Below are 24348 nucleotides of genomic sequence, written 5' to 3'. Positions count from 1 at the left end.
CAGTGGTTGGCACACTGGACTCGCTTTCGGGAGATTGGTGGTTTAAATCCACATCTGGTCATCCAGATTTAGGTTTCCTGTGATTTTCCTAAATTGCTTAAAACAAAGGCTGAGATGGTTCCATTGAAAGGGCATGACTGATTTTCTTTCCATTCCTTCCTTAATTTGGGCTTGTGCTCTGTCTTTGATGATCTCATTGTCAATAAAGTGTTAAACACTAATCTTCCTTCCTTCTTTTAAAGTCCACTCTATTGAGCTCTACCTGTGTTAATGTAATTTCATCCAGAGCTGCAGATCCAGAGCTTCATTTGATGTTTGAGGTGATGTTGAGATTTGAATAAAACAAACACGTTATGGTATGTTTATTTATTCTTAATTATATCACACCGTATTACAACATTTTCAAGTTGCCACTCCACTAAAGCATCACATTGTCAGTGCTCCTTATCAATAATTTTAACATAAGCTCATACTTTCACCCATTTTCAATAGTTACTTATTTAATCCAATTTTTTGCTAGTTCTTTCAAAATTTTCAAAACAAGATTGTTGATGTCTCTTTCTGATATTTTTTAAATACATTCCATGTCAGTTAGAATGGATTTATCCCATAATGGTAGGTAGACAGTCACAGAAAGAAAGCATATTCAAAAGCCTGTCCACAGTGTACTCAAATTTTGATATTTTAGTTTTCAACAGTATATAGTAGTTTTTGCTTGGTCATGTGTTTTGTCATTTAGAATTTGTTTTCTTCAACCAAAACAATATATGTTCTTGATATCTGTGATGTTGCCTGTTATCAAGTACAACCTGAGGGATTTGGAATAAACCTGGTGGTGCATTCCCCTTTGATAAAAGCATCACATGGGTCAGTGAATATAGTGTCTAACTCACTGTGACTGGACCCAGGAACGGAGAATTAGTACCTTATTCACAGATTATGCCTAGCCTAACATGGAGAGTGGTTCTTGTCATTTGTTCTTGTGGCACCATACTTTCCAGTTCCCCTTCACCACCTGTGCCCATGGGACACATTACCAGGCTGTCATTGTTTTGGAAAGGGTTAGGTATAGTTGCACCAGTGCCCGTGCCTACAGCAGCAGCCTGTAGTCCGTAGGTATCCTTCAATGATTTGTGCACCTGTTTTATTGATGCACATAGACTTGGCTTGAGTCTTATAGATCATGATGTCTGACCTTAGAGGTGAGCTAGTTCCTGAAACAGTGGAACATCTTGGGTCTTAACTGCCCAGCTCATTCTCAGGTCATAAATCTGAATAATTACACATGAAACACCAAAGGCCGAAAGATAATAGCCCTAATGACTCCAGTGCAAACCATTGCTGGCCTCCATAGGGCACTTGCCTGGCAATGAGATGCAATATCATAAGCCTGAGTCAAAGAACAGGGAACCATTGCACATCCTATATTGTTAAAATTCAATAAATGCATTATTTTGTGAAAATTCAAGACATGTGATTAAAGTTTCACCTCAACTGTGAAAAGTTACTAGTATCTTACTTGTAGTTGTGAGAACATATTATCACTGCACAAACAATTTCAAAATAAAAATATCTGTCTTAAGAATTACGTAGATGGTGGGTTTTTATAATTATAAATCAGACACTTGTGTGTTGATACATTTGCTTTATTTGTTTATGACCAGCCAACCATAACCTATATCTGCATCTCCAGCTACAGCTACAAACATTCCCTGCAAACCACTGTGAAATACATGCAAAGAGTATGTGGCATAGAACAACATGTTAGGGTTTCTTCCCATTCCAGTTGTGTATGTGACACTGGAAGAATGACTGCTTAAATGCCTCTGTGTATGCTGTAATTATTCTAAGCTTGTCTTCATGGTTTGTATGTAGGTTTCTCAACATTTCCGTGAAGCTGTCCCACGAGTCAAATCCATGAACATTTGTGCTGCCCTTCCTTGAATATGTTAATCTCTCCTGTTAGTTGTATTTGTTATGGATCCCACACAGTTGACAACACTCTAAGGTGGGATTTACAAGTGATTTGTAAGCCTTATCCTTTGTAGACAGACTGCATTTTCCTTATGTCCTATCAAAGCACCTAAGTCTGCCGGCTGCCTTACCTACAAGTTTTTACACTTGGGTATTCGTACCAATCAACTGTTTCTAATTGTGAAACAGTGTTATTGTAGTCATTGTATACTACATTTTTTTATTTTGTTTTGTGAAGTAAATAACTTTGTGTTACTGTATGTTTAAAGCAAGTTTCCAATATTTGCACTAATCAACCAATGGAAAAATCCAGGAAGGAATGTAACAATGCTTTTACTTCTTTTCTGCTAAGTCCCCTCCTCCCCACCTCTCCCCTGCCGTCCGTCTAACGTGCAACACTTCACTGTCTCCACTCCTACCCTACTATCCCTCCCCCTCTCTCCCCTGCCCCAGTCTCCTCTTTACCCACACCCAGTTGCACTCCCATCATGCACTGGTACTGCTGCTCGCAGTGTGATTTGTTGTGCCTATCTGCAACTCAGCATCTCTGCTATATGGCGAGTAGCAGCTACCCTTTTCATAATATTGTTACATTCCATCCTGGATTTTTCATTGTTTGATTTCATAATATTGTTACAAAATTGCACTACTTTGATATCTGATCGACCTGATTGAATATTTCCGCAGCTTTTTTCAGACAGTCCAACATAGGTAAGTGACCATCTGCAATAAGTCTGAACTGTGTCAGGTCATTAATTGACAACATGAACAGAACACTTCTCTTATGCATGACTCTTGGTACTTGTACTTCTCTCAGAGAGACTACATCCAAGATAATTTTCTGCATCCTTTGTACCAAGAAATTTTCAGTCCAGTCACAAAATTTTGTTTGATATACCTTATGTCTGTACTTACATTAACAAACATTGGTGTGGAACTGAGTCAAATGCTGTTTGGATGTCAAAAAATACTGCAAATGCCTGATTGTCTTTCAGCATGTCATGCAAGAAAAGTGTAAGTTGTCTTCACATTATCAATGTTTTCAGCATCTGTGCTGGTTGAAATGGAGCAGGTCATTCTGTTCAACATGCAGGTCATTCTGTTTAAGATACCTCATTATGTTTGAGCTCAGAATATGTTCTAAATTCTATATCACACAGATGTCAAGGATATTACATAGTTTTATGGATCACTACTGTTACACTTCTTGTAGCTGGATGTGATCATTGCTTTCTTCCAACTAAAGAGCAAAACTTTTGTTCAGTGGATCTAGGTATACTATGATTAAAATTGGAGCTAATTCAGCTGCAGATTGTGTACGTATTTGATTATGGCCTGGAACCGTGTAAAATTTTATTAAGTTTGGCTGAGTCTCAGTGCCACTGCCTTCAATATGTGGATCACTCATCTTTGCAGTGGTCTGAAAATTAAACTAGACCTTTGCAGCTGGATCCTCCATACAAAAGCAACATTTGAAAATGGAGTTCAGTGAGTAACAAGGGTCCATGAGGATATTTGTCTATTCTCATCCTCACTACTGATGGGGTCCTTTCTGTCCTGGAGTTTCAGTGACCTGCCCTTAATTTTAGCCTTGTCCAATCAATCCCTCTTTCCTCCCTGGGGATGGAACTATTAGTTCTGAAAGCTAGGTAGTGCATCACTTTTACTTTTATATGTGTCTCTCAGCCTCTTGAATGTAACGACCAGCAATTCTGTCTCATAATTTATTAGTCGACATAATAATCATTCCACTTTTAAAGGGGTTTAACACTCACAATCCCATGATGGTACCTTTGAAAGGGCGTGGTTGATTTCCCTGCCCATCCTTGAAACATTGTGAGCTTATACTCCATCTCTACTGACCTTGATGTCGACATTAGAACCTCATCTTCTTCCATTTTTTAACACTTGCTTGCCTATGTACCCTCTGCATGCATATTTTTATCTGAAACTATCAACTTCCACATTTACAAAAAATAATCTCTATCTATCTATCTATCTATCTATCTATCTATCTATCTCATTGCATGGGTATGTATTTATTCCAGTCTTCTATTAGTCAATCTCCTCCTCCTTCCTCTCTCGGTCCATCTCCTCCTCCCTCTCTCTCTATCCATCCCCCATCTCTGTTCAGTGTCTCCTCCCCTCCCTCTCTCTGTCCATCTCCTCCTCCCCCCTCTTATGCATCTTCTCCTCTCCCTTCCATCTCCTCCCCACTTTCTGTGTCGAATTCCTCCTCCCCACTCTCTCTGTCTGCTCATCTCCCCCCCCCCCCCCCCCCATCCAATTCCTCCTCCCTCTCTTCTCTGTCCATAACCCCATTATCACTCCCACACCCACCCTAATGGGAGCTATTTCTTTCCAAATAACAACAAATATTTGCACCAAGCTTGGTCGAAATCAATCCAGGGCCTTAGGAAGAAATGTTAAACATATGCGTATGTGACGTATATCACACACACGTTTGTCTGATTCCCTGCTGTTTTACACCATACAATCACCGGGGGGATTTTAAATTCACGTGTGGTGTATAGTGTGTGGCTTGCTCGTAGGTCCCAAAACACATTGACAAAATTACTGGGTCACTTCAGTGTTCTTTCTTGCATCCTGTTTGACACACTGAACAGCATGAAATAAGAGAGAAATTGTACTTCACACATCTAAAAGTTTTCCAAGTCAACTCAGTACAGGAAATAAATGTACCATAACGTCATTGAACATATTGCCGTCACCTTTTTTTTCATGCACCTGCACCCTTAGTGGTAGTGGGGAATATTACTCCCACAGTATTTTAATGTAAATAATACCTAACAAATATGGTTGAAATTGCTCCAAGTATCTTGAGTTATGCTTCAAGATCAACACCTTTCCATTCCCATTCATATGTGATGTAGGTGGTTCTTAACCCCCCATTGCTTGTTTCTCATAAACCCCAGATTTTTTAAGGAATTGAACTCCCTGTATAAAGCAGCTTCAAACTTGTGATTACTTCAAAATGAGGTAAATATTTGATGATAAGCTTGTAAGTGAGAAACAGTTAGGAAAAGTTTGAACTTATGTTTATATTTTGTTGGAAGCCACTAAATGCTCTCATTATCAAACAATGGCTGAACATAATCTGGGTGATGTGCACTCCATGTTTTTATTGACATGGAGAAAGCCTTTGATAGAGTACAGTGGAATAAATTAATGGACAGTCTGAGGAACAATGGAGTTGACTGGAGGGATACAAGGTTGATTAAGAATCTATAGCTACAACAGAAAATACAAGTCTAGATTGGCAATGAAATGATGGAGGGAAGCACAATTGAGAGGATAGTGAGACAAGGCTGCTGTCTCTCCCCAGTACTGTTTAACATATATTTGGAACATGTTATTCAGAAATGTGTGAAATGGAAAAGAGGAGTCCAGTTTGGTGGTAGTAGGATGGAATGTATTTGATTTGCAGATGATGTGGTGTTATTGTCAGAGAGTGTGTGAACTATGATTGGAATGTTAAAAGAATTAAATAAGACCTGTGAGGAATTCAGAATGAGAATTAATAAGAAAAAGACAAAATGTTTGGTGATAAGTGCAAGAAAAGTAAGAACAATTATACAGTTAGGACAGAAAGATATGGAACAAGTTAATGCTTTCAAATATCTGGGAAGCATAATTACAGAAGACATGAGATGCAATAAGGAGATGAAAATGTGTATAGCAATTGCCAAGGAGGCATTTAATAAAAATAGGAGGCTTCTATGTGAATGGGGTCATGGATAGGGACCTGAGGAAAAGACTCATGAAGTGCTTTATATGAAGCATAGCATAATGTGGAACTGAGACATGGAAACTGAGGAAAGAGGAAGAAAGAAGAATATAAAAATTTGAGATGAGATGTGAATTTGGATGGGGATGGATGGGATAAAATGGGTAGACAAAGTGAGAAATGAGGAGGTAGAGAGAAATTTTAAAGGTAATTAGGAAAAGGAAACACAACAAGTTTGGACACTGGATGGAATAGATTCTTCACTAATAGATGCTATGGAAGAAATGGTAAATGAAAGAAGAAGAAGAAGAAGAAGAAAACACAGAAGATACCAGATGATGGATGGGATAAGGATGGAAATCAATTATGAGAAAATGAAGAGGGGTAGCAAATGACAGGACTGCATGGAGAGCTACATGTAAAGACCTGACCTAGGGCAGAACACTAGTGATGATGACGACGATGATGATGATGATGATGAAGATGAGGATGAGGATGAGGATGATGATTAAGAAGACCCAGTTTTTCACACTTTTGAGTGTTTACATCACCATATCTCCTGTACTACATGTTGTACAGAGTTGTAATTTGTCAGATACATTCAGTGTTACATGTGGATACTGCATGCAAACTGTCTCTGGAATGGAATTAATAGAGAATACATAATAAATTAAAGTTTAATGTGGGATGTGGTAGTTTTTCATGCATCTCAATCTTTATGACATCATATCTCCTGAACTAGTACATTCAGTGCTATATATGGGTACAGTCTGAAAAATGTTTTGTAAATGGCATTAATAGTGAAGAAGTAATAAACTAAAATGTCACAACTGTCACAGTTTTCTGCTTGAACAGAGAAAATATAGTAAGCAATAAACTTTTCTTTTCATCATTTGTGAGAAGTGTCAGGAAAAAAGTTTCACTAACATTTGAAATTATGTGTAAAGTTTGTTGCTAGTTGCTAAGTGCTCACATTCCCAAATACTAGATGAATATAGTCTGGGTCTTTTCTCGTGGTGTGTTACACTTCTTTGTCGACCTCGCCCCCACCCCTTTGAAAGGTAGGTGTTTCTTACCCCGCAGTGCTTTTTTCCAAATAACAGGTGATATGTGTGCCAATTTTGGTTGAAATTGATACAGCATTTTAGGAGGAGATGTTGAATATACATACATACATATTTTTCAGATATAGGGTACGTGGGGGTAGAGCCCCACATGACGTAAAAATCCACACCGAGCTTTTTAATTGCACGGCATTGACTCAGGAATTAATTTTTTGTCAGAAGAAACCCAAAACCATGTTCTGAAATAGTGTCTTGTTTCTCCACTAGACAGTGCCACAAGTTCCTCCAAAAAATCGTAACACAACACACACAAATGTCATACTAACTAATGTTAATCCACCCGATGATGGAGGTTTAAACCTTTGAAACGCATCATGGAAATAAATAAAACGGTGACTGGTAACAGTAAACTTGTTGTTTCATTTAATCCCATAACTAATATAAACTCTTCACATGTTTGAAATGAAAGCTATGATGTACTTCCTTTTTCTTTGTAAGGTTCTATATTTTAGCTAGAAAAGGGTCATTTTCTACTATTAGCTGTATTGCCATCTCAAAATTTCAGCAGTATGTTGACCCAAACCCCATAGTTGTGACTTCTGAATGCCATGCCTTGTGTGACAGTTTTTGACCACAGCAACGACTCATTTTAACATGTACCTCATGTACTTTAGTTCCATCTCAAGCTGAGATGTTAGTTTCTTACCTATTCTCCCCATGATTTTTTTGTGTAGCTTTTAAAGTTAACACATATTTTCTATGACCAGCTGAATTTTAATGGACAGTTAATCAGAACTGACCATTTTTCCAGTCATTAAATCCCTCATTAGGTTTTGGAAACTATGATGTTCCATTAAACAACAAACATGGTACATAAAATACACTATCGTTGCTTTGAGAGTAAAATAAAAATAATCTTTGTTGTTTCTCAACACATGGTACTCAAAAACAAACCTTTATTTAAGTAGCTTGGAAATGCTGTATATTGCTTGTATGAATTACTGAAATCACAATCCATATTGTATGCCACATGTCCTGATTTAGCAAAATGATCACAAAGTAATTCATTTGTAATCCATTTTGCAGGATCGTCAGAAACTGATTCATTATAATGGCTCACTTTATATACATCATTTGGGTCCACTGAAATGATTGTTTCCATATTGTCATTATTGTTTCAAATATGGGAAATGACTGACTCTGGTAAACCACACACTGCCCATTTTCGATACTGTTCACAACTTCCACATTATTACGCTCTGACATCTCTAGACTTGAGATTAGGCTGAAACTAACTGGCTGTGTTTTATTTTTAAATAGCAGATTGATTTTTGCACTCTTTATCACAATTTTCTCTTTCTTTAAAGCCTTATCTTTCGCAAGTTCCCAGTATTGGGAAACACGTACTCTGTTCTGATTGACTCTCATGTTAATTAATAATGAATTATAAATCACAAACTAAACACTAAATCATTGCACTGTTCACAGTTTCAAATTAAAGAGAACTGCCAGCCAATTGGCTGGCTGCTAGAATGACTGGCACTATTTTATTTGAATTTGAATGGGCATTGTTGGGTGTTGACACTGGTTACTGCTCTGATAGTGTTAGTGCATCTTCCATCAAAAAGCTTAACTGCAAGCAAAGAGATTTGCCTTTCTAATACATACCACATGATAAGACACGACACCGAATAAAGTGAATACTGGACACATTGCCATACTGTTATGTCAGTATTAAAACAAAACCTGTCCTTTTTACACTGCCTTACCAGAACATTCATGAAATTTTAGCTGATTGTCGTCCATGTTATTTATATCCATTTCACTGTTAGATTTGCATTCCCACCACCCTAGGCAGTTGCCTGGGCCTAAATATGCCTCTTTGTGCCTGCTTTTGCGTGTATATGGGGCAGGGGGGGGGGGGTGTTTACACTTAAGCAATTTCTTCCACTTTGGAATACTTGCAATTTGTCTTTATTTGTGCTGTTCACTGTGTCAGTCAGGTTGTGAGAATAAACTCTGTAGAAAGCCAATAACTTTGACAACATGTTTGAGAACCTAAGACTGTGCCACATGGCTGAACACTGTAGATAAATTTAACACCCTTCCTGCAGTCATATGGTGTAAAACAGCACAGAATCAGACATAATATGTGTACAACATATGTGACATATGCATATGCCATACTCCCAAAAAGACAAGTTTCAGGTCATGAAATATGCAGGGATTTAAATACCTATTAAAATTGTGGATCAAATACAGCATTCAATCCTAGGGTGGCAATTACATTTCAGTTGCCATGTGAAGTTATTGCTGTATCCTGTTAGACACTCCTTCATTTACACAGTACAAAAAATACAGTCACTGCACAATTTCACAATCAGATCCGTGGATTGGCCAAGTTGTCATGAGGCATACAATGAGAGTCTGTGGTCTGACAGAGATTTGTGCAGTTACAATATTTAGAAGAGTCCAAGGGATTTCTGGTAGAGACTTCAAATTCCAGTTGGTGATTTCATGTCAAATCATACTGATCAGGAGTTAATGTGTCACATCACTATTTCAAAGTATTCTGATATGTGTTGAAGTTCCACGTGACACATCTCTAAAACTACAATATTTTGATTTTCTGATTATTTGTTAAAATGCTACAGACCTCTCTAAATGAGAGTGTTTGTGAAAAATGGAAAACTGTAGTAAAGGAACCAAAAGTAAGTGATGGTAATCTGAATTTTTTTTCAGTAAATGTTTTGTTCCCAATGCTACGAAACATGATTTAATGCATATACACTTCTGAGCTTTCTCTCTCTCTTTCTTTCTTTTTCTTTTTTAAATTAACTATGAAAATGTGTAACTTTACAAATTTCAAAATTATGTTTTGAAAATATGAATAGTCACAGGATATTAACTGTCTCGATAAATGATAAAGTGGAAGGACTGATAACTGTCAGCTATGACATTAATGCATGAAATTCTTAAACTGTCACAATATTTGTGCATAAAGATGAAATAATCTGAAATTTCTTGGTTATTTATAAATTATTTTCTCTAAAACCCCCATCATAAACGTTCTAAAAATTTCATGGTATGTTAGTTGGTCACTGTACTTAGGGAATGTACAATCAGAGTGGGCAATAATTGTCTGTACAAAATGCAAGAAATTTTTGAGGTAGACCTAGCTCCACTCTCAACATTAAAAAAATGTGGGCTCTTAAATATTTAAATTGATCACTGATTTTAAGTAAATGTCATGCAAAACTGGTATTTCTGAATAAAAATAATTACTTTACAACATTATAAGTGAGTGGGAAAACAATTCATAATTTTGTTCAAAAGCATATTATAAATAAAATAGAATATTATACCCATTTTTCTTTTTATGATATTATTCACAAATTATTATTTTCTTTTTTGTCAAGATTTTACTTCTTCATGACTTCCCATGAATTAAAATTGCCTACAATGTAACCCTCAATACTAGACTGTTGAAAAGAGTTCATTTTGTTTTTGCATCTGTTTCTCATTGAATTTGTATAGCTGAGCTGAATTTGCACACAGACAAGGATGATCCAACAAGAGCAGTGCTTGGGAAATTGGAACTGCACACTGATCTTCTGATGGTGGCCATTTGAAAGCATTAGCAGGACCATGAGGTGTCAAAAGGAGACAGTTATATCTTGTAGCTCATGAGAGACACCTTTAACTGTCTCACCCACCACTGATTGTCATACTCATAAGAAATGAAATGGTTTACTACAAAGTCTTTTAATGTGTTCTGTGGTCTCTGCATTTCATACACAGTAACAGGCTGCATTTCATGGTGAACCATTCTTGCAATTTGTGTGCCACTTTGGGATGCAACTGAGTAGTGACTTGATTAAATTTCTACCACAGGCTTCATAGCAGATGACTCTTCTCTCTTTTTAAAATGGAATTCCCTTCATTTAGAGTTAAAAGTTTCATGATTGTTACTAATGTTGATATGGTATGTACAAACCCAGTAGCATCTCTTATAGTGTCAAGAGTCCCGGAGGTGTTTCATTGTCAGAGTATTGTCCAGAGACGAGGTCACTTTAGTGCATCTGATAAAGCACTTCACACTGCCTTGTAGTAAAGTCATTACAGACGGGTTTCAGTCGTATAAGACACTCAGAGCAGAAGGATTCGACCACGAGTTCGTCAACCACTCTCTACGGATCGTGTCTTTGGATGACCCCAGTGTGCACACACAGAACACTGAGTGGCTATGGAAATCTGTGAAGTCTGCCATTAAAAGAGAAGGTGTCCAGGACAAAGAGATGAACTATACTTGTTTCAGTACCTCTGTTTCCACAGCTTGCATTTTCAGGGAAAAGTTAACGTATGTGACACTCCACCCATATCCTTGCATGATATTGGCAGAATTTACTCAGGCTATGGCAAAAAGCAAATTGTCCCTGTAGCATACACATCGCATGGACTTTCACATGATGACAACACCAGCGATGAGTAAGGTAAGTCGTTTCCTTTGTAATTACAAGTATTTTTGTAATGCTCTTCTTTTGTCATTGCCATAGTGACCACCCTAAACATAGTCATAATGCCCGCCACCAGAGTCGCATGATCGATTTACGATCGCACATTTGATATGCAACCCACGACTTTGATAGGCAATCATTCTTGGAAATTACCACCAGTTTCTGAAAATATCCATTTTTGTTTTAATTCCCGTACTACAGGGTTGACCAAGCTCATAAAGCTGAAAGCGGTTTTCGAAATCAGATGCTCGTCTATCACATACACATGTTTAGGAAATGCATATCCTCTAGATGCTCTGTCATCAGTTATCGTGCTGACAGTGTAGCATGCATGTGCACTGTCATGAATGAGATCATCACTGACAATAGCAAAACAGTGTGATGTTCCAAGGAAGTGAGCAACACCTGTGAATATTGATCCTGTGATGTGTGCCAGTGATAACTTCGAATTTCATCCTGCAAAGCAACAGACAGTTCTCAGCAAAGTTGGAAAATGAAGAACTAATGCCTCAGTCTTCTGCGATGTGGCTGATTTTACTTCTGCTATGGCCTATCTTTGAACCCTCCAGATATGATGGAGAGCTATTACTTTCATGACCAAATGCCTAACCTCTGTAACAAACTTCTCTGGCTCTACTGTCTTCACCAACTCTTCTCCCTCCCACAATGCATGTTATGTCACTGTCAGTATCCTGAAGGTTTAATGCTTCAACAGTCATCACTTTAGCACCAGGACACATTGCACACTCCTGCAACCAAAATTTATCTTGCAGCTCTTGACATATACACAAAAGCATTGGGTCTATCTCTGTTTACTTCTTTACTGTGATACTGCTTATGGTGAAACAAACAAGTTTCAAATTAGTGCGGTAAATACATGTGCTTATTTCTTTCACTGGCTGGAATTTTACCCATTTTGATCATAAGGAGTAGAATTTTATGAGACCAATTTTTAAATTTGAGTTCTCCTTTTTCATTAGGAGATATGCTTCTCTTATTGATCTTGTCATATATCTTTTTACCTTTTTCACTAGTTTCACTAGCAGAGATAACACCAGCCTGGTTAGGATTTTGCTGCTGCAATCTTTTGTCATCACTTAGGTAATATTCCAGAGCAACATTAAGCATATCATCTTGCAACAGATGTCCACAGTAAGAACATGGGCAAGTCCAAATACCTTTCTCACTCTTTGTTTTATGAGCTTTTGAAATCAAATAATGTATGTCTGTATCTGCTGCTTAGAGTAGCTACCTCATACCAGTGTCAGTAACTGTGTCAAATAATGTATGTCTGTATCTGCTGCTTAGAGTAGCTACCTCATACCAGTGTCAGTAACTGTGTCAGTATAGGTGGCTGCTGAGATAGCAGTGTTTAGGTGTTGAAACCATACATCACATTTTGTGCCCATATCACTATTTTCAGGTCCTGCACGAAGTGCATCCACACTATACACTTCACAAAGTTATGAAGATGTTGCTTGTGTAAAACTTGTTTCAATTTCTTCCACTTTTATTTTTACATACTGTTTTCTTCTTGTGCTTCTTACCTTTCCTGGACATTTAAAGGAGGACATATTAGGAGCTACAGCACACTCAGGAATATAAATACCTGCACTGGCTTCTGCATTTTCACATTTAGGTGATGGTAATCATTCAGGTAGGTTGTCACTAAATTTCTTCTTGCAGCAATTCCCGCACAATGGATGTGATGCTAATACCATTACTTGAGGACCAAGATATTTGTGCAATACCCTTGACAGATTTCCAACAACTATGAATTGTTTTTCACTTTTCTTGAACACCACCTTCTTGTGTCTTTTTTCATAGTCCACAGACCTCACTCTTTCACTACTGAATTTCCTCACTGATATTGAATCTAACAAAAATTTCAAACCAAACACAAAAATCGAAGCAGAATGGTTTCTGCAAAAGTTCTCATTCGTTTGTTAAAAACAGAAGAGCACTGGAAACAGTGTTGCCAATATGCATATTTTACTCTAGAAATTCAGTGATGTGAAATATGTGAAGTGTTGAAAAATTTTTAACACTTTACACAGAAAAATATTGCTCACTGTGTTTGCACTACTACTAACATACTAACCAAACTATATTTTGTGTGATTCCTAAAAGTTTTCAGATGGGGTTTTTGAGTAAATAACTTGTAAAAACTCATAAGAAAGTAATTTTTTACATTTTTAGTAATAAATATTTACATGATACAGATAGTTTGTGCAGAGAAGATACTGTTTATAATTACATCATAGTATCTGCCAACATGACAGAAAAGATAGCATTGTGTAACTTTCCAAATTAGAAAAAAAAGTGGAACAATTGACTTAAATCTCGTATTTTTGTCTTAAATTTGGAAGTTAAAGGAAGCCCATAACTAAATTTCAACACAGTAATAAGGAGCTTTAATGCAAAACATCTGCCAGGTCTCCAGTACTTTTAGTTTATTAGTTTTTTTTTTTTTTTTTTTGTTCTCCGCTGCTTTAAGAGTTATTTACAAAATATACATTTTTCAATGGGCCATACCATTTACAAAAATTAAGATAAAATGAAAATACTTTATTTTTTAAAACTTATGTTATAGAGGTCTAATATATATTTTTCCAGAGAAATACATGACCACAAGTTGACATGACCTGTATGATTTGAAATGAAGTCACCCAGTGAGGCAACTGAGTTGGTGGTAGGGTTCAAGCAGCTCAGGATCATATTATCTGCCCATGCGATTTGGTGTGTCACCTATCATTCAGAGATGGTGGTGAGTACCACACATTCCTGGCTGGAATGATTGTCTGCATGGTACTGATATCCATTTTAAGATCGGTGTTCATCTCTGACTGGGCTATGAGAATCATCCCGCCTGAAGTTGCCAGAGGTGCTGGAACACTATACCACTGTGTCTCATGTCACAATGTTACCTGCCCACCTTTCATATTAAAGAGTACGGATATGGCACTGTGAGCAAAACATTCAAGTGCACTTCAAAGAAGCTGCTGCATGAACAGTAGTTGCTTTGATATCATCTGCTACTCTGTCGTACATTACAAAATTGACTTCAGTCACTTCTCATAACTTCTCTGCCACCAGTTAACCTTTTACATCTACTGAATGCTACTTGATATCATACTCTTACATTGACATATTACAAAGCTGTAATGGAAAATCATACTCTTACACTGATGTATTACAAAGTTGTAATGGAAAAGCAGATATGATCCCAGATGATGTGTTTTTGTGTGCAGAGGGCCTGACACTGCACCTCTTCCGGAACCGAGAAGCAATGGGTGGTGTGCTGGCGGAGGCCATGGCTTCTTTCCCTCGACTGGCCTGCCTCGAGTTCAATGGTTGCCTGAGGCAGGCACCGAGGCGGTACCTGCGACTTCTCTGCCGGCTTGCCTCCAGTGTCCGATGCGATTGTGAGTTCAAATGTTCAAATGTGTGTGAATTCCTAGGGAACAAACTGCTGAGGTCATCAATCCCTAGACTTACACACTACTTAAATTAATATATGCTAAGAACAACACACACACACCCATGCCCGAGGGAGGACTCGAACCTCTGGCGGGAGGAGCCGTGCAGTCCGGTAACGTGGCACCTCAAACCACACGGCTGATTGTGAGTAATCTGCTCTATGTTAGGTCTTCTTGAAATAAGTTCATTTTGCCAGTAAGGGTGAACTGACAACAAGTCTGGTAAATTTCTATAAAGTACTGACAAAATTTTGCTTTGTAACATGATTGCTGGTAAGCATGATCTTATTACTAGTTCTGATCAGTTTTTAAAATAGATTTAATATCCTTTTGCTTGTGAGTAGGTATTGTTATTGAGTAAGGGGTAAAGTAATGGGTAAAGATGATTGTTGTATGTTTACTTGTTAAATGGGCCAATGGTTGTGACAGTGCCTATCTGCATTGTCCATTAATCCGTCAGAGTCTGGTGAAACAGCTGTAAATTTATTTCTAGGAATTGTGCAAATGAAATACACTATACAGGTTTCCAAATGATATGGCATATTTTCCCACATTTATTACCACCAAAAACACTATTGTGACCATATTCATTTTCACATAAAATGTTTTTGTGAAGCAGATATCTACACTTTACATAACACAGTACCTCAGTGGCAAATACAATCACAGTATACTTTTACTTGTTAATGGACATCTTAAGTTGCATGATGGCAGGTAGTAAAACACAGAGATTATTTGTAGACATGGAAACATCTACGCATCACAAACGGATAATAACTTTGAAGTATTTCCCTATCAATGTTTAGGCATTAATTGAAATTTAACTGAGAGCTTTCCAAAGATATAATATATGAGGTGACATGATATTTACAACTTCGATACATGACTCTTACATATACTGTAACAGCCACAATAAATTTACACACAGATGTTATGAGTTTACTTCCCAGCTGCAGACTCTTTACAGACTAGTTGCACTTAGATATTACTGATGCTATGTCTGAGGCCAGACACAATTTTAGTTGGCGTTTAACGATGAGAGGTGCTCAGTAAGTAAAACAACAGGTTTTTTTCTGAAAGCTGGTTGGTTTTATTCAGGATCCTACTACACAATATCATTCCCCCACTCTTTTGGCTACAAAACCTTATTTTTCAACATAATCTCCATGAAATTCAACAGCCTTATTCTGCCTTACAAGAAAGCCCTGTATGCCCGCATGGTACCACTCTGCTTGTTGACATTGAAGCCAACGTCAGCAATAACTTCCCCATCATCCATGTATTACTTCCTTCAGAGTGCATCCTTCATTGGGCCAAACAAATGAAAGTTGAAAGGTGCAAATCTGGGCTGTAGGGTGGATGAGGAAGAACAGTGAAGTTTTGTGAGCTCCTCATGGGTGCGAAGACTTGTGTGAGGTCTTATTTAGGCATGGAGAAGGAGAAGATAATTTGCATTTGTGTAGCAATGGACACGCTTAAGACATTTCTTCGATTTCATAGCTGTGTGCGGCCAGCTGACATGCGGGAGACTGGACAGTTTTGAGCGACCTTGTTGGCACCTCGCCCTACGTCTCACCATGCTTTTGTTCACTGCCAGGTCTCCATAGACATTCTGCAAGTGCTTATGAATATCTGTGTAGATATGGTTTTCCACCAAACGAAACTCAATGACTGCTCTTTGCTAGGAATGACCTCCTTATAGATGCAATTTTGAAGGCTACATATAGCACCACTACCTGTCAGAACTTCATGAAACTACAGGGGCTGAAGTGGGAATATTCCACGATGTCCCACAAAAATTTCTTAATTTTTTCAACTGAAACTGGTTGAGGAGAAATGTGTTGCAGTGGTTAAAGACTGGACAGAACATGTTATGATCTCGAAAATTACATAATCATTTCAAAAATGGCTAAGTTAGATCTTGCCACTCAGAATGGACTATCAGCAGTGATTTTGTTTGTGAAATATGTCGTGGTCTAGGAAATTAGAAAAGTTTATGAAACCATTTTATACATCTACATTGGGAATATCCTGTTTAAGAATACAAGGTCCATATGGAGAATTATGGTAAATTATGCAAAAATATAAACTGATGACTTAGTCAAGTGGTAAAGTATGCCATCCGTTGAATAAAAATTAGCTCAGCAAAAACATGGTGATGAAGGTCAGAATCTAAAACGCACAGACGCAAAATCTATAATGGAAAATGAAGCTACTCCTGAACTTCAATTAGTTTTACAGAAATATGTTTCTGAAAAGTTGGGATGCCAGTATTTCTAATGAGTTTTGTCACCAAGTCCACGAATAAATACCAGCTCACATGAAAATTTTGAAGTTGAATGGAACTGTAGTAAAAAGTTCACTTAGTCATAACTTTTGATTAATGGAATTTTCAGTAAACCTACATGTACGATTGGAATCAGTACATTAAAATTAATGCCTTTAATGATGAGTTTAAGTTTTTGCAATATTTAGGCACCTGTCACATGAATTTTACTTAGAAAATGTTCAAAATAAAAAAATAGTAAAATTAAAAAATTAATTACTATTAGAGGTGCAACGAGAGTAATTGGGAAATACATAACACCCCTCTCCTCCCTCTACCCTCCAGAAAAAAGAGTTGTACAGACAGCTATTACGAAGTAGCTGACTTGATAATTCAGTGGTATATGAGTGATTATTAATCATTTCTCCACAATCATAAAAATAATAACAACTTAAATCATCTGACATCCAAAACATTACAGACGTAGCACCTATAATAACGTCATGTGGTCATCATCATTATATAAAAATTACAGACATGCTGTAGAGTTTTATAGGCAACTGCACACATTCACACATTGAAAAAAATTAATAAAAATGGTTCTTTTTGCAATAGTTTTCTTTTTTTGTCTTACACGTTTTCTGAAAATTTGATTATGTAACTCACAGTTTTGTTTAAAACACGTAACACATGCTTTGTTGTGACCTGCCTACTCCTTTTAAAGGTCCAGACTGTGGATCCATATCCCAGACACCTTGGTTCACTAGCTCTAGGTATTCAGACATATGGAAAAATACATGAAACACACACTAAGTAAAGCAATAATACTTATTTCTACATCTGGAATAAAATGGCTCCAGTCTTTCTATGTATGGAATATAGATTCCAAATATTTGCTTAAGTTTTAAAATTATCATGCATAAATCAGTCTAAAGGGCATGGAAGGTGTTCTTCAAACCTATACTTTGTGAGGACATCCACTGTGATAAACATCACTGACATGTTGTGAGTGTAATATCTGTGACTTGATCAGAGGCTTTAGTTCATTCTTAGTGTCCATGGTGAACATTTGTGTGTCTTTTATTTGTGTATATATTCACTCAATAAAATGTAAGTCTACTGTACCATGCCTTTTCTCATTTATACCATACACAACTTCATTACACACAAAAATCAGAATTACTGGATTTACCAAACTTTACTGAAAGTCTCTGAAATGACAGTTTTACTAGGCTTTAATCCTGTCAGAATGCCACATTTTCAGTTTGTTTATTGACTGTGGTTAATTAGCAGCACACTTTTCTTAGTGCATTGCTACTTGAAATCATTAACACCAAAGACATAAATAGCAAATTTTTAGAATCATGAAAAATAAAATACGCAGAAGTAAATGGTTAGCAATTGGTCAGAACTTAAATATTTCATTCAGTTTCTTCTTTAAAGTGCTATAAACTGCCAGTGGTGCTCACACATAGCTTTAGCTCACACAGATGTTTTACCATATCAAAACCATCTTCATCTTCACATAGCCAGATTTATTGTTCACTTATGTCTGTATCTTCATTAAATACTTTCTTTAACTGAAGAAGTGCATTTGCAAATTAAACTGCTTTAAAGACAAGGTCCCTAACTCTTGCTACTTCACACAATACCTCTCATATTTCTCATTATTACTTCAAATATTCCATTACATTTTATTGCTTCACATACAGTACTCATTGATTCATTACATCATTACCATTGCTTCATTACCACATCATCATACAATCATTAATCAGGAATATCCTTGCTTTCATTCATAAGCAAAAAACAACTCTATTAAACGACAGTCCACTGCAACAAATCAATATCATTATTTAACACAATAGTTGGATCATTCTAGTGACTGCAAGCAGATCGAGAAGAGTGGCCTTGCATGTGGAGTTTCAACAAGGTTCACAATTTGCTTCATTGACCCCAAAACTGATCATGGCCCCCTGGTTCTGAGTCAAGCAGAAGGACTGAACCAGAGACTTTGACAGTTCTGTCACAAACTAGGCTGTAACTTCCAAGATTTGTGCTACGGGGTTGAGAACTGTAGGGTCCCCGTAAATGGGTCAGGCGTGCACTACACATCACAGGCTGATACCAGGTAGCTGACTGTGTGTGGAATGCACACAAAGGTTTTTTTAGACTAGGCAGCTCTCTGTCCAGGCCAGATAATGATTGCTGTAGGAGACCCAAAAGCATTAAAGTAAGATTCAAAGTAATGCCCCCACCCCCAAGGGGACAGCATAAAAAATCCTAGCAGTTAACAGCTGAAGAATTCACAACAAACTGCCAGAGTTTGAAGTGTTTTTGGAAAGCAGTGAAGTTCACATTGAATTAGGTACAGAAAGCTTGTTTAAATATCTGAAGTAAATATGATTGAGATTTTTTGGGAAAATTTAAGTGTATATCAAAACAGTAGGCTGATACAAAGTGAAGGTGGTGCAATTGATACAATAGACAAGGAATTCAAATCCACAGGGATACAAATTGATGCTAGATGCAAGATTCTTTGGAAAAAACTCAGTGTCAGGGATGGGCATAAAATTGTAATTCGGTCCTTCCATCAACTACCAGACTCACTTCTTCATATGGCTGAAAATGTTAGAGAAAATGTCAGTTCACTACTATGTAAGTTTTCCAATTGTCCTGTAATCATCAGAGGAGTCTTCAGTCATTCAACAATAAATTGGAGAAATTACACTTTTGTTAGATGTGAGCATGACAAGAAATCCAATAAAACAGTACTAAATGCTATGAAAACTACCTGGAACAGATAGTTCGGAACCCCTCTTATGATGGAAACATATTAGACCTAACGGCAACAAACAGACCTAACCTTTTTGAGAATGTCCACACTAAAATTGGTATCAGTGACCATGAGGCAGTTGTATATAACAATGACTATCAAGGTACAAAGACAACTAAAGCAAGTAGAAAGATTTATATGTTCAGTAAACTAAATAAAATCAGTAGATTCATATCTCAAGGAGGAAATAGGAACTTTAAGCGCAGGATAGAAGCATGTAGAGGAATTGTGGTTAAAGTTTAAAAGAATAGTTGACCATTAACTTGATAGATATATACCCAGTAGGACAGTTCATGATGGAGGAATCCTCCATTGTATACAGTCACTGTACAAAAACTTCTAAAGAAACAGAGACAAGAGATACGCTAAATGAAATCTATTTAACTCTTAGGAGAGCAATGAGTGAAACCTTCAATGACTACCATAGCAGAATGTTGTCAAACGATCTTTCACAAAACCCAAAGAAATTCTGGTCACCTGTAAAGGCTGTTAGTGAGAGTAAAGTAAACATCCAGTCATTTGTGGATGAGACAGGAACTGAAATAGAGGGTAACAAAGTAAAAGCTGAAATGCTTGACTCTTGGTTTTAAATGTTCCTTTACAAAGGAAAACTAAGGAGTCTTATCCCAATTTAATTCTGATACCAGATATTATTGTCAGTCATAGATATTATTGTCAGTATTATTGTCATAGATATTATTGTCAGTGGCATTGTGAAACAGCTGAAATCATTAAACTTGAACAAAGCTCCAGAGCCCAATCGAATCTCTGCCAGATGCTATACTGAATTTGTGGCTGAGTTAGCTCCTGTTTTAATTACACTTATATATTCCTCAAACCAATAGCCTTGCCCAGTAATTGGAAGAAAGCCACCCACCCACCTACAAGAAGGATTTCAGAAGTGACCCACAAACTACCATGCAGTATGCTTGAAACCCATTTGTTGTAGAACCTTTGAATATATTTCCTCGAGCCTACCATCGTGGATTCTGAAAACATCGATCATGTGAAACACAACTCGTACTTTTCTCATATGACGTATTAAAAGCCTTGGATCAAGGCAGCTAGATATATGTACTATTTCTTGATTTCTGAAAAGCATTTGACTCAGTACCACACTTACACTTATTATCAAAAGTAGGATCATATGGGATATCAAGCAAAATATGTGACTGGGTTAAGGATGTTTTGGTAGGGAGGGTGTGCAAGTCACTTTGGGTGACTTGCAGGATATTGCAGAGATTTGGCTGATCCAAAGCCTTGGGTATGTTTCCAGAACCTTGAGTTGTAAATGCATAACTGTGAAGCTATGGCCATAAAACAGCAGAAACCCAAGTCAGGGGAGACTTACCAGCCGGGATGAGAAGGAAAGAGTCTTTCCTTCTGATCCCATCCAGTAAACCTACCCTGACCCTGGATTCTGGGGGGCTTTTCCAAACTCTACCTCTTTTCCTAAACCTATCCAGTCATTTTCCTTCAGCCCTCTTTCTTCCCCTTCAATCCTTCTGCTGGAAGATGGAGGCACTAGTTTCAAAAGCCTGCATAAGTAAAACCTTTTTTTTTTTTATATGTGTGTTCTCCTGCTGTCGCTTAGTAAGTAGATTTTTAATCTATCCAATTACATAAGTTGTTTAAAGGCAGAAATGAGTAAGGATGGTAATGACATTAAAAAGGAGTTTAAGAATGACATTAGTAGTCTGGGTTCAAAACTAGACCATACTAACCAAGAAGCTGGTGTAATTAATGTTAACCTTAAAATGTGGACAGAAAGGTAGACTCAGTGAAAACATGTTTAGAAAATAATTTATAAGAAATGTCAAAAAAGTAGCATCAAAATTAAACAGTTTTGGTACTGACAAGCTATTGAGCAAACACATAATTGAAAACCAGTGTAATAAGAAGATGGAAGTTGATGTTCTCAGTTCTTGTTGTGATCATGTAACAGAAGTAGTGAAAAAATGTTCTTTGTATGACAGTAATGAAATAATTTACAATGCAAAGCAAATTACTACTGTTAATATTGAGAAAGTGGGGGTAATTAAAGAGCATGTTAGTAATGCCTTTGCAGATACTGAAACTGAATGTTTGGAAATAAAGAATAAAATTATGAACAAAATTGATGATAATGTTGAAGAAAAGAATAAGAGTGATGTACTTAGTAATAACATCTGGGGTGGGAAAAGAGATTTTCCAATGGTGAGGATATTCACACAGCCGTTTTCAAATGTCTCCATGACCAGAGGATGATTATTGTTATTGAGGTAGTGAATGACTGATATAAACCATTGCTTACAAAGACTTCATGACTATGATGAAAAAGATTGTCATGTATGTACGTCACTTTGAAATTTAATGCAGCATTCAATGATTGTGTCTGTACCTGCCATAATAATGTGTAAGTTATGTTTTTAAGTCTCCTCTTATACTGGACAGAATCAATTCCAGTGTACTCTTGCAATAAAACCCAACACATTCTGTTTCTCCCCATGTAATACTTTATGGGATGACTTAATGTATCTGCACAAAGGTGACATTAATGAAGAGAAAGATGTCATATTTCTGGGATTAAGTGCATGTTAAGCTCACATGAGGCACATTCTCATGACACTGTAGGGGTGTTGAATGCCGCTACCTTTGAGACTAATTATTAGCTCAAAAGCTTGACATCAGGACCATAGATAATATTAATTCATGAAGGTCGTTGTTTAATAAGCTAGTAATTTTTATATAGTTCAGTGTGTACTCTCTTTTAAGATTTATTTTTGACAGCGTATGTTTGCATGAAAGAGGTCTTTTACTGATAATAAAAATCAGTTTCACTTGAAATGCAATTTGCACAATCAGAACAAGACACAAAATAAATTTTAATACAGACTTTGCTTCCTTGTCTAGTGTTCATAGTGGAGTTATGAGCTCTGGTGCAAAGAGATTAAATAGGATCCCACTGAATACAGAACCATACTGAGGTAATTCTACGGCCTTGACAGAACTTCCAAAGCTGTGCCCCCTCCCCCATACCCTCCTCTCCCTCTGGGCCTGTAAAAATACCTCTCTGCAATTTGTTGTACACAGATTTAGCAAATTATGTGATTGCTGAAACTATGTTCAAAAGACGGTACAGCCACTGGTATCATAAATAAGCATGTCTTAGTCCATACTTTGAAAGATCTCTGAAATATCTAAATGGGAAGCCGTGTCAAAGCTCTTCATCAATTCTTTCACAAGGAACTTGAAAGCAGCTCAACTGTATCAATATCTCCGAGAAAAACTGGCTGCACAATTTTCAAGGTACTATACAAGCTTTTATTTATGGCATGTTCTAACAGAGAATTAAAGTCAGATTAAATGGTGCAATTATTTCTACATCTACATCTACATTTATACTCCCCAAGCCACCCAACGGTGTGTGGCAGAGGGCATTTTACGTGCCACTGTCATTACCTCCCTTTCCTGTCCCAGTCGCGAATGGTTCGCGGGAAGAATGACTGCTGGAAAGCCTCCGTGCGTGCTCAAATCTCTCTAATTTTACATTCGTGATCTCCTTGGGAGGTATAAGTAGGGGGAAGCAATATATTTGATACTTCATCCAGAAACGCACCCTCTCAAAACCTGGACAGCAAGCTACACCATGATGCAGAGCGCCTCTCTTGCAGAGTCTGCCACTTGAGTTTGCCAAACATCTCCATAACGCTTACCAAATAACCCTGTGACAAAAAATTTGAGTTTTGTTTTCCATTCTACTTGCTATTCTGTCAAATACTCTAGCCCAAATGGTTCCTCCCACTCCTGTAGGATTATGGATGTTTACACTGCAGCCTCATTGCTGGCTCTTGATGAAACAAATAGTGATGGGCAAACCAGGAACTACAAAGTTTTTGATTGTAATAAAGTTGCTGTTTTTCTTGATGTATGATCTTGGTTCTTACTTTCTAGTCCTTGTTTCTCAGTTCTTGCTTTTAAGTTCTCTGTTTTCTGTCTCACTTCTTAATTCTCACTTTTATATTTTCAGTTTTTGGGTCTCACTTCTTAATTCTCATTTCTTCGTTCTGGCTTCTAGGTTGTCACTTCTTGGTTCTTGCTTCTCATTTCTCACCTGTGTATTGATTTACATTGAACAAAAAAAGACCAAAGTTTATGATTTTCAGATTTTTAATTGTTTTAATTTTGTGCCTGCTGCCTTTTACTATGGGAATTTGGGGAATGCCATCAACTTCTTCATTTGTTAAGCAAAGTATAAAGTGGAACTGAAATATATGTATTAAAACATACAACACAGCATTTTACGGACTACAATATGCAGTTTTTTCTTAAAAAAAATGCCTCCAAAATTCACATGCATCTCATACTCGAAATTAATATAAAAATGTCCAATCTTTGATTTAAAATTCCCACCATTCTTAAAAATGGCCATATATTCAATGCTGCAGGAAACCTATCTCTATCCGGCAACATTGAATTCAATTG

The 24348-nt window shown here is 37.1% G+C and overlaps 1 protein-coding gene across 1 annotated transcript in view; it reads left to right on the top strand.

Moving 5' to 3' along the window:
- Window positions 1–24348, top strand: part of LOC126194784 (uncharacterized) — an 86984-nt gene that overhangs the window by 50928 nt on the left and 11708 nt on the right. The window contains exon 6 of the mRNA XM_049933084.1: window positions 14555–14728. Coding sequence (XP_049789041.1) covers window positions 14555–14728 — 174 coding nt within the window. The remainder of the gene's footprint in view (window positions 1–14554; window positions 14729–24348) is intronic.

The sequence above is a fragment of the Schistocerca nitens genome, chromosome 7 (assembly GCF_023898315.1).
Source record: "Schistocerca nitens isolate TAMUIC-IGC-003100 chromosome 7, iqSchNite1.1, whole genome shotgun sequence".
In the NCBI taxonomy this organism is placed as follows: Eukaryota; Metazoa; Arthropoda; class Insecta; order Orthoptera; family Acrididae; genus Schistocerca; species Schistocerca nitens.
The sequence above is the reverse complement of the archived record's forward strand: the minus strand, read 5'-3'. Positions and strand labels throughout refer to the sequence as shown.